At 37.6% G+C, this 12,590-nt stretch overlaps 1 protein-coding gene across 20 annotated transcripts in view; it reads right to left on the bottom strand.

Annotated features, from left to right (window-relative positions):
- The window catches only part of SCEL (sciellin), a 152,663-nt gene that overhangs the window by 100,952 nt on the left and 39,121 nt on the right, over positions 1 to 12,590 (bottom strand). For all 20 annotated transcript variants that reach the window (XM_078147216.1, XM_078147214.1, XM_078147212.1 and 17 more), the window contains one exon: positions 4,414 to 4,482. In XM_078147216.1, coding sequence (XP_078003342.1) covers positions 4,414 to 4,482 — 69 coding nt within the window. The remainder of the gene's footprint in view (positions 1 to 4,413; positions 4,483 to 12,590) is intronic.

The following is a 12,590-nucleotide window of genomic DNA, read 5'->3' as shown; positions in this document are numbered from 1 at the left end:
TTGTTGTTGTTGTTGTTGTTCGGTCATTTTCAGGTTTATTTGACTCTTCAACCCCATTTGGGGTTTTCTTGGCAAAGATACCAGAGTGGTTTGCCATTTCTTTCTCCAGCTCATTTTACAGATGAGAAAACTGAGGCAAACAGGGTTAAGTGACTTGCCCAGGATCACACAGCTAGTAAATGTCTGAGGTTGGATTTGAATTCAGGAAGATGACTCCAGATCCAGCACTCTATCCCTCAGCTGCCTCCAGATATGTTTATCCTATGGATAAGAAGCCTGGGAGGGAGATATAGCTGTCTTCAAGAATTTAAAAGGATTCCCAAAAGGGCTTGGACTTTTTCTGTTTGGCCTGGAGGAATAATTGGTGAAAGTGGCAGAGATGCAGATGTTGACTTAATGTTAAAAAAAAAATTCCTAACAAAGCTACCCAAAAATTGAAAGGGCTTCCTTAGAAGTAGTGGGATCGTGCTCACAATAGCTCTTCTGTCATTTAAGGTCACTAGAGGTCATCTGTCATTTAAGTTGAGAAGGATTCTTGTTGTTCTATAGATTGAACAGGCTGGTGCCTGGGGTTGCTAGCAAATCTGAGATACTGTGATTCTGCCATTCTGCGATACTCACTGGGTATAGTCAGTCATAAAGTTCCAAGTCAATCAATTAATTAACCAGTATTTACTAAGCACTATCTAATGCCAAGCACTGAGCTGGTACTAGGGATACAATAAAAAATGAGGTAGTTCCTGCCTTCAAGGAACTCACATGTTTATTAGGGAATACTGTAGGATCTACTCACACTCTGTCTACCATAATTCATTTAAAAATGTCTGAGTTGTAGTGTCTATGAACCTCTCATAATATGAATATAGGAATAGAAATAGGCCCTATCCTTGATGAAGCCATGATGGTGATGGCTTCTTATGATTCATCATTTCTTTCTTTTCTACAGGCTCATTATCCATTCGGGCAACGCAGCTCCTTCCTTTCATCTTCCTTTCCCTTCTCTTCCTTTCTTTTCCTTTCCCTTCTCCTTTTCCTACCCCTTCCCCTTCCCCTTCTTCCTCTCCCTCTGTCCACATAGGATATCATACCCTTACCTGCCCAATGGAATGCAAATCACTGAAACCTCTAAGGTATCTTGGATTTAGGGGCTAGATTTCTTTCTTAAGAGTCATGCCTTAAACCCAAATCACTCTGGCTCTCATAGGTTAGCCAAGATTAGGTCCCAGACCAAGTCCACAGGGTCATTGTTTGGGCCCTGATTATTCAGAATGAATGTAAATAGCAATTGTTTTGGCCAGAAACCCTAAGGATCTTCCCCTCTCAGATTGCTTTTTTTTTTTTTTGACTAGGTAAAAGAGTCCACTCTTTGCCTTATCTCTTACCTAGCCTAAGTCACTGAATGGTCCTTGCCTCAGACAAACTGAGACCTGGGAAAGACCTTAGTTTAAATAGGCCAAGGTCTCCCACTGCATCTGGGGCCATCTCCAGTCATCCTGATCTATATCTTGCCACTGGACCCAGATGACTCTGGAGAGAAAGTAAAGCGGGTGACTTCCCATAACCCTTCCTCACTTAAATCCAATTCACTTGCAAGTCATGGCATGACCTTCCTGATGTCATGGTCCTCGCAAAGGACAAATAGCAATAGTAACAACAAGATGATTAACCATCCCTTTAATAATACATTATGGAATTTTGCCAGTAATGCAAATTCACTGCCCTATATCTTCCAGACTTCTCCTTTTCAAAAAATTAGAACACTTGCCTTTCTCTGGTGCTGAGACACTTTTTCTACTTTTTATGAACTTTATTTTATTTTTAAAAGTTTTATTTATGCCTTTTGCTTTTAAATCCTATTCAATTCTAAATATAGATTACTTGCTCCTCTACCCAGATCATCCATGATCTTTCAAAGATCATTGATCAAAGCTCAACAAAACTTATCTACCAGTTCTTATATTCCCCTGGCACATGATTTGTCTAGGCCTGATAACCTGAATTCACCAAAGGAATCTAGGTGCTCTCATATATCCCTGCTCATCTTATGTTTTAAATCTCTGTCAGACATCTTTTTTTTCCCAGCTCAAAAGTGACATCCAGAGTAAAAAACAAAACAAACAAATACATGAAAAAAAGAAGCAAAAGAAACTTGAGTTCTCCATTTTTTGTCATCTGTTATTGTTGTCCAGTGCTGCCGCCACCCTTCTCCCAGAAACAGTTCTCCTTCCTTGATACTGCCCAAGACAGCTAAAAAGCAATGATAATCTTTTTATTATTCTTATCATCCCTAAATGGCTTTTCCTCATTCTGACACTATTCTTATAGGACTACTTGTATTCATCTTCCATTCACTGCTCTTGCTTCCACCTTTTATATATGTCCTCTTAAAAAAATTAAGTTGGCCAATGAATTTCTTGAGCAGCTGTTTGAAACTTTTTAAACAACTCCTTTTTCTCACCATACTTAGCTTATTTGGGGACAGAGGACAGAGAACTCAATCTGCAGTTAGATCCCAGTTCAAATCTGGCCTTGGACTCTTGTGTGATCCTGGGCAAGTCACTTAACTTCTATTTGCCTCAGTTTCCTTATCTGTAAAATGGGGATAACAATAGCCTACTTCACAGTAACCTACTTCACAGGGTTGTTGTGAGAATCAAATGAGATAATAATTGTGAAACACTTAGCATAATGCTTGACATATAGCATAGTAAGTGCTATATAAATGCTCATCATTATGATTATTGTTAAGAACTATTCTTCCTCAAGCATTTAAACACTAATAGGGCAGAACCAGCTTTTCATGGAATTTGAACCAATACAGTCTGGAATAGGAGTTACAATGAACAATCACAAGTAACCTGTACACAGGCTTTTGACCTTTGTTTGTCCTAAGACTCCCCAAAGAGGCCAAAGAAGGAGTAAAAAGAACTACTTGTACTTTCTCTACCAAACGCTAGGGGTCTCTGTACGCTATGTTACAGTTACTGAAACAATAGGTCCCAATTTTTAAAATGAATATCTCTTACCCTTCCTACAGATTGGAATGAATCTTTTGTATTATTAAATGTAGTGGCTCCACAAAATAGATGGGCAGAAAGTGCTGTTTGTCCCATAATCAAGATGGAAACATTAAAGTTGTTAGGAGAGAGGTGAAACTCTCTCTCCACATAGGTGGAGAAGAAAGAGTAGATGAAAGGAGAGATAGAGAAAGGAGTACAGGGATTTCTCAAATATACAATTTATGCATTATAACTGAACTAATCACTCCTGACTCACTGTAGTTTTCTCTAGCTATACTCAGGCTACATATTGTCCCTCCAAATTGCATATAAATTTGTTAGCATGAAATAAGAGGTAACATTCAGTCTCATGGATAAATCACGAGCTTTTTCAAGCAGAATGTCACATGTTCAGTGTACCTTAACTATTGGAAATAAAGCTTTGGGAAATAAAATAAGATCAATAAATGTAACAACAGCTTATGTGCAATCCATAGTCATCACTAGTATTTATATAGTACTTTAAGCATTGCAATCAATCAATCAATAATCATTTATTAAGCACCTATTCTATGCCAGGAACTGTGCTAAGGACTGGAAATACAGAAAGAAACAAAAGATAGTCCCTGCCCTCAAGAAGCTTAGATCCTAATAGGAGAAACAACATGCAAACAAATATATACAAAGCAAACTATATGCAAGATAAGTAGGAAATTATCAACAGAAAGACTAGAAGTAAGAGGGGTTGAAAAAGCCTTTCTGTTGGAGTTAGGATCTCAGTTGGTACTTAAAGGAAACCAGGGAGGTCAGTGGTCAGAAAGGAGGAAGGAAAGCATTCCAGGCATGGGAGACAGATAGAGAGAATGCCCAGAGTCTTTTTCATGGAACACCCAAAAGCCCAATGTCATTAGATTGAAGAGTATGTATCAGGAAGTAAGGTGTAAGAAGACTGAAAAAGTATAAAAAGGGCTTTGAATGCCAGAGGATTTTAAAATATATTTGCTCCTAGAGGCAATAGAAAGCCCCTAGAGTTTATTGGGGTGGAGCAGGGAGATGACATGATTGGATCTGTGATTTAGGAAAATCACTTTCTTCAGATAGATTATCTCATTTGATATTCACAACAACCATTTATTATAAGCACTATTTTATCCCCATGTAAGAGATTAGGAAACTGAGACAGAGAGGTTAAGTTATTCCACAGGATCCCATAGCTAGAAAGTGTCTGAGGCAAAATTTAAACTTAGGTCTTCTTGACTACAAGTCTAAAATCAGAATGTATTATATTCTAAATATATTATATTATATTATATTATATTATATTATATTATATTATATTATATTATATTATATTATATTATATTATATTATATTATATTATATTATATTCTGTATATGGTTAAAAGCAACTTACCTGTCTAAAGTATCATCAGATCTGTACCGAGTAATTGAGACTTTCTTCTCGTCCCTTTCATTTTCACTCCTATTGCCAAAAGAGTACATCAAAAAATTAATAAAATAGCAAAAATTATTCAAAAACTGTCATGCATTGCAGGGGGAAAACTGCTATGTTAAGGTAGATAAAAGATATGCATATTAACATAATTAGATTTGGGGAAAACTGCTGTGAGAGACACAAGCCTACCTGGATGCTTACTCAAACATCCATTAAGTTGTAAACCACTTTGTCCTCATCCTTTTCATTGTCATATGCAGACCTCAAGGACATTCAGATTTTTCTTTAATAATTTTAGCCTTTGGCTCCTCTTCTTTTCTTTCAGGTCCTCCCTTGCTATCATCCTCCTTTTTCAGGAATTCAAATATACACGCTGATTTACATTTTGACAGTCCTCCTAACATTTAACTCTTTAGTGTCTATCTCGGCTCCACAGACTTCCATTTCAGCTACCCATCAACAAATAACAATATTAGCTCATGTTTATATAATGCTTAAGGGTTTACAAAGTATTTTACATAAATTATCTAATTTCATCGTCACCATAACCCTATGAGATAGGAGTATTATTAACCCATTTTACAGATGAAGAAACTGAGGCTCAGAGTAGTTGACTTAACCGTAGACACAAAGCTAGGGAAGTAACTGAGTAGGCATTTGATACCAGCTTCTCTGATGCAGAATTTGAGAGCAGGAAGGAATCTAAAGGTAAAAGGAAACTTTGCTATAAAATATTTGACAAACGTCCATTCATCTTCTGCACGGTGGGGTCTACTTCCTCTCAAGTCAGGCCACTGAACTTCTGGACAGCTCCAAATGTTGGGTGTTTTTTTTCCCCTGACATTAAACCTAATTTTCCTTTTTTGAAAATTCTGCCCATTGCTCCTGATTCTGCCCTCTAGGGCCAATCAGAATAAATTTAATCCCTCCTTCATGATAGCCTTTCAAATACTTGAAGACAGCTATCATGTCCCCCAACTCAAATCTTCTCCAAACTAAACATGCCCAGAGCCTTCAACCAAATTTATGACTTGCATTCAAGGTCTTCCACCATTTTGGTTGTTCTTTTCTGGAGAATCTCTGACTTATCTAAAAAAGTTTTCTATCCATTGTGCCATCTTATCATCCTTTAGAATTGCTCTACCTTCAAAAGTCTGAACTAGTGATACATTGGTAAATGTTTAATAACCAGCTCTCCTCCTCCAAAAAATACTTTTATGTTTAATCTACATTATTAATATTTTCTCCATCATTTTCTTTAAGTCTAGATAATCAACAAAGCAATAAATCAAGCTCTGATTTGTAGCATTTGCTGATTTCTGAGATGGAAATGCTCACACTGAAAATTTAGCCATTTTTTTTGCACATGAAACTGCATGAATCTATTATGTATAACTTGCTATGCCTTTTAAATATGTAATAAGGTTCTCATGTAAATTTTTTGTTTTCCTTTTTTCTCTTCCCTCCTCTCTTAGAGATATACACAAATCTGTGTGTATAAATCTGTGTGTGTATATATAATCATTCTACACGTACTTCTATTTATCAGTTCTTTTAAACTGACTCTAGCACACCCATGAGCTGAATCCTATCTCCTATTTTTCTATCTCTCCCACTTTTTAACAAATAAAGTCTTTTCCAAATTTTTTTCACTCTCCTCTATGATCTATTATAGTCTAGACAGAATAGGAGGAGAGGTTGTTGGGGTGGTGGGAATGAAGATAGGATTTTGAGGAGAGTGAAAAGGATATTGAAAGAAATCAAGTACAAACTCCTTATTTTAAAAATGAGGAAACTGATCTCCTGAGAGGTTAAGTGATTTGCCTGAGCTTACAATCATGAAGTTATAGAACCAGGTTCAACCTCTAAGTCCAAATCCAGGGCTTTTCCTACTACATCCTACTGTCTCCCTAGGCATGAGTACTTTCAACTTCACTCTCCGTGCCTTAGGACTTCTCTATGTTTATCCATTCCTTTCTCCTTCTCTCCTATAAAAAGAAAATATGACTCTTTCCAAAAGTTAACCTCTCCACATGCACCCTTGATTCCAACTACTTTTGAGGTCTCAATTCATCAAGCATTCCCTTTTTTCCCCCAACATCCTTACATTCTCCCTTTATTCTAGCTTCTCCTCTTCATATAAAAGTATACTCAAGTCTTCCTCATAAAGAAAAAAAAATTGACCTTTCTTTTATTTGTTATCATCCCTTCAAGCTACCACTTCATCTCTTTCATCCTCTTTATTACTAAACTTTCAAAATGTTGTAAAAAAAAGTTCTAAGATGTGTGCTGATACATCCTAACCATCTGTTTACTCACCAACCCTTTGTAACCAGGTTTCAGCCCTTGCTGTTCTAATGATATTGTTTCCTCAAAGGTCACCAATTTCCTCCTACTTGCCAAATTAATTAGGCTCTTTAGTCTTCATCTTAATATTTCTGTGGTTTCTGACACTGTTTATTATATCCTTCTGCATACTCATTCTTTCTTTGGTTTCCATTTCACTGCAGTCTCATGAATCTCCTACTTCTCTGACCACTTCTCTCTTTCATTGGTTCATCTTCTTTCCCCAACTCTCTTAGATGATGGAATTCCTTCAGAGCTCTGTCCTTGGCCTTCTTCTCTTTTCTCTCTATGCTCTCTTTCTTGGCAATCTGATCCACTTCCATTACTTTAACCATTCTCTCTTTGAAGACAACTCTCAAACCTGTATCTCTAGTCCTAAAGTCTGTCCTGAGTCATAGACCTATGTTTCTAGCTCTTCACCAAATATCTCAGTCAGAATGTCCATAATCACCTCAAATGCAACATATCCAAAGCATAACTCATCATTCACCCTCTTCCCCCAAACCTGTTCCTCCTCTTGACTTCCCCATTCCTAGGAATAACACCATTATTTTCATAGTTACCTAGGCTTGAAAGCTTTGAGTCACTTTTTGACTTTTCCCTCTCAGGAATCCCTCAGTTCAAACATTTGCCAGGTCTTATCAATTTTACCTCTTCAATATTTCCTTCATTTATACCCTCTTTTCTAAGAGCAATAATTCCCACATAATAGTAGCTTGAGGTATACCAAGTGATTTCTTCACAACAGTCCTGGCAGTTAGGTAGCATAAGTTTCATTATCCCCATGGTAACCAGGGACTGACACTTGAACAGACCCCATCAGCTTGATTGACTGATATAATTCTCCATGTAGACAGGCTGACAGCTTGCTTCCTTAAAAGAGACATTGTGATGTAGGATGGAAGTGTCTTGGAGAGACTGTGGGACATTCATGGACATTCTATAACTGGTTCTAGCTGGGTAACCATGTGCTGAAGAGGTGGTTCGTTGATTGGCTATGGAGACGTTCCAGAAGGCCTATCAACTTTAGTTATTTCCTCTGCCTGATTCAATGACTCTGCTCAAGACATCCAGTGAGAGGTCATAACTGTAGGAAGAGATATCATAGTGCTTTCTCCCCTCTGAGGCCATATGGTCCTATGAAAGGACTTTGATCCTTGGCCTCTGTGTTTGCTCTCTGCTATTCTAGATGAAGGAAGTATAACCTCTATAATCTTGTGAATTGCAAAAGGTCCAAAGCAGGAGTGGGGAACCTGTGGCCTTGCGCCTCATGTGGCCTTCTAGGTCCTTGGGTGCAGCATTTTGACTGAGTCCAAATTTTATAGAAAAAATCCTTTTATCAAAGGGATTTGTCCTGTGAAGTTTGGATTCAGTCAAAAGGCTACACTTGAGGATCTAGAAGGCCATATGTGGCCTCGATGCTGCAAGTTCCCCACTCCTGGACTCCAAAGGGTACCTTGGCATCCCAGTATACAGGGTATGGGTGTGCAGCCAACACAGCATCAATGTCCTCAGGAGCAAGGAGCAAACTTTGGGAGCGACCAGCTTTTGGGAACAATCTTCTGGATTCAGGTCATCATTAGTGGAGATAAGAACTCTAGGCTTGAAATTGGTGGTACTAATGCTATGTAGGAACTGAGCTAAGTCTTCAACCTACTCTTCCCCCTGGAGAGAAGGTATAGGGGAGAGTATTCCCCCAGATATTGGAAGAAATATTTGTGTTTTATTCTTGCTAGGTATTCAAGGTAAACACAACTTTTCAAAAGCTAATTGATGTTAAGTGGTTATATGGAACTAAGGCACTAGTCATTGGCACCTAACAATAGAGGGATCTCTGCTGGCAAGGACTTGAGCTAATGATAATAGAGAAAAGAGTCCAAATCCCTCAGGGTACTCTTGAACCCTCAAGAGGAAATATAGCCAGCCTGGCTCTGGAAGCAGGAGTCATAGTAAACTCACTGCCATTTTACAGGTGACAAAACTCGGTTCAGAAAGTTTAAATAATTTTTCTGAAAGGACTCCATAAATGGCAGAGCCTGAATTGAAACCCAGTTCTTATGATTCTCAATACAATGTACATTCCACTATACAATGCTGATTTTCATTCTACTGTCACTGCAATTGCCCTAATTCAGGCATGTATTATCTCTCACCTGGCTTAATTCATTAGATTCTCAACTGGTTTCCCTGCCTCCAATCTCTCTCCACCCATAAATCATCCTACTTACTACTCCAGGTTAATAATCTTCCTAAATTATATTGTAATCTTTTCATTCCACTGCTTAAAGTCTTTCAACGTTTTCCATTGACTAATGAATTAAGTCTAAATATACTCCATTACCCAATTAACTCACCTATCCAACCTTACTTAGTGCGTACTGCTTCTCTCTTTATATTCTACAATTCAGCCAAGTTGGACTATTAACCATTCTCTGAACTCAACTCACATATTCCCATCTCTTATCTCTTTTCCTTTACTGTTTTTTATTCATGAAAATTTCTTTCTCCCGATGGCTGCCTCTTAACATCCTACTCATCCTTTAAGGCCCAGCTCAAATGTCATTTAGTTCCTGAATCCTCTGATTTCCATATCTAGATGCATCTCCCTCTCAACTCTCTGGGCACTTTTGTCTTTTTTTTAACCTCTTTAATGTTTTTCCCCCATATTTTACTTATTATCACAGATATTTTTGCATATATCTTACCTTCCATACTAGATCTTCAACTCTTTCAAGGCAAGAATTATGTGTTAGCACCTAGCAAGGGGCCCTGCATATATTAGGTGCTTAATAAATGTTTACCATTTGATGAATTAGAATGAATTAAATGAATGAATTTAAATGAATTAAATATAACTGAATAGAATTTTAAGAAAAGAAATAATACTCCCTAAAATAAAGATCCATATTTTTATACCAATATTTTCCCAGAGTTGTTGTATAGCTGCAAGTCATGGAACACTATGGTATCCAAAGAACTGAAACTGAAGATCACTTCAGGGGCAGTGTCAAGATGCATGGTAGATTAGGGTAGGTTGTAACATATCACAAACAAGAAATTTTAAAGGAAAGGATTTAAAGAATGTCATAAAATAAATGGTCAGGCAAAAAAGAAGAGTAACTGGTCATACGGCATGAGCAAGAGATTACCATCTGACAGCCCACATTCCCTTGATATCCTTATAATGTCAGGAAGAGGTTAGGAAGATGCCCAGCATTTTGAGTGAGCCTCTTTTGCTGCACTTTTGAGAGGACAAGAACAACAGTGGTATAGGGTAGGAATACACAGATAGATTTCTGTCTGCATTGTTGGAGGGAATACCCTCATCAGTGGGATAACAAGTCCATTTGAGTATTTTAGAACAGGAAAAAATTACAGCCAACCTAATTATCCATGCTAATAGAGCAATCCTTTCTGTACCCAATTATCCCAACCACAATGTGACATGTGCACATTGGGAATCAGAATATGCAAATCATATAACATAATATGCAAATTGTACAACAGCTAATATATATGTTGTTGTCAGTGTTGTTAATTACTGTGCAATAAAATCTTTTTTCCTGGTACTCAACTATCCTGTGCAGGCAGACATTTAGCTACCGCACAATCTAGTGTTGGGAACAAAATAACTACTTCTTCATACTATATTTGATGCACCTGAAAAATCTAAATGGCAAATAATAGGTGATTGACTATTAATTCATTGTATATTACTGGTAGTTCTTAGTGGGTAATGGAAAGAGGCATGGCAGATATTAGCAGGCTGAAACATTTTACCATCAACTCCTTTGTGCAAGAGAGGTGCGTAAAAGATATCATCCAAGAAATGTATGACCAGAAAGATGGGTCATCCTGTAGTGAGAATGAGAGATAATAAAAAGATAGTCCAAGTGTTGCCTACCAAGCGGTAAAAGTATTAGAAGTCAGTCCTCCACCATGTCAGAAACATGAATCCTCTATAGAAGATTTAAAGGATATGACAGAAAAGTGCACTTTTATTCATTCAATAAGCATTTATTATGCACCCACTGTTTGCAAATATGAGAGAGAGATAGATAGATAGAGAGCTGTATCTGAAGCCAGGAAGTCCATAATTCAAATCCTGCCTGCCTCTGACATGTATTTTGACTCTGGGCAAGTCACTTAACCTCTCAGTTCTCTGGACAACTCTTTAACACTACAAGTTGAAGAAAAGGTTATGACTTGCATTGGTAAAGGAATCACATAGGAATCCTCTATTCTAATGAAATCACAGGCCCCTAACCTTTTGACTAGCCACTGTGCTGTGGGCTAAGGCCCCGAAGACAAAAACAAGATAGTCCCTGACCTCAGGAAGCTTATATTCTACTAGGAGGATGGGAAGGCATGAAGGCTTTGCTATTTGCACTTGCAAAGGGCGCACCCATGCAGATGAGATCACAGATCCATTTAATAAATGAATAATCAAGAGCACAGGAAAAGAAAGCCATTTAGAAAATTATTTCAGAATGCAATCAGTTTATTTTTCAGATCACCTTTTGAAGAAGCTACTAAAAGATATTAGCTGAAAATGAGATATGCACACAAGGTGTTCTAGACCTAAATGAAAAACTTTAACTTAATGTTGCTGATTATGTGCCACCTATCCAAGAGTTTTGAAATAATTGAGGAGCAGCTAGGTGGCTCAGTGGATAGAGCATTGGCCCTTGATTCAGGAGGACCTGAGTTCAAATCTGGCCTCAGACATATAACACTTACTAGCTGTGTGGCCCTGGGCAATTCTCTTAACCCCACGGCCTAGCAAAATAATAATAATAATAACAATAATAATAATAATAATAATAATAATAATAATAATAATAATAATAATAATAACAATTGAAAGCAAAATTGGGGGACTGATAATCAAAATGTGTAACCTGCCATGGTCACACTGATCATTGCACAGACCTACTTGGGGAAAAAGTGTAAAGAGAAATCTGGCACTGAGAATTCTTTGTGGGGATGAGTAAGCATATAGACAAAGGAGAATATTGTATTCACCCTAGTTTAATAACATTAAAAAGCTGAGGAATAGCTGGTTAGGCAGTAAAGTGATGAAGTGGAGAAAGTACAGGACCTGGCATCAGTAAGACCTAAGTTTGAATCCAGTCATAAACACTTAATAGCTGTGTGCCTTTGGGCACTCCATGACCTAACCTTTCTCAGTTTCCTCTCTTAGCCTCAGTTTCCTCATCTGTAAAATGGGGATAATAATAGTGCCTACCTTTTAGGGTTGTTGTGAAGAGCAAATGAGTTAATATGTGTAGAACACTTTGAAGACCTTAAAGCACTATATAAATGCTAGCTGTTGTTGTTGTTGTTGCTACTGTATGTAGAGGAAAGTAACCAAAATAATAAAGGGCCTTGCATAAATGACTTATGAGGACTGATCAAAGGAAATGGACTTGTTTAGTCTAGAGAAAAGAATCAGGGTGGACATGATAGCCGTATCGAATTATTTGAAAGGTGGTCATGTCAAAGTGGAATTGGACTTCTGTTTGGCTATCAAGGCCAGAACCAAGAACAAGGTGGATACAAAGTGCTACAAAGAAAATTTAGGCTTGATTTCAGGAAAGAAAAAAAAAAACTTTCTAAAGATTGGAACTGTCCAAAAGTCAAATGGTTTGCCTTGAGGAGGGATAGGTTCCTCTTCTTTGGAGGTCTTCAAGTAGAAGTTGGCTTACCACTTATCTCCGTTATATTATAGTAGAGATTCTCATAAGGTCGACTAGATGGTCTTTGAGTTCTCTTCCAACTCTCAAATT

The sequence above is a fragment of the Phascolarctos cinereus genome, unplaced genomic scaffold, assembly GCF_003287225.1.
Source record: "Phascolarctos cinereus isolate Bilbo 61053 unplaced genomic scaffold, phaCin_HiC Scaffold_7;HRSCAF=346, whole genome shotgun sequence".
Lineage (NCBI taxonomy): Eukaryota > Metazoa > Chordata > Mammalia > Diprotodontia > Phascolarctidae > Phascolarctos > Phascolarctos cinereus.
Note: the sequence above shows the minus strand (reverse complement) of the source record. Positions and strands in the feature narration are given on the sequence as shown.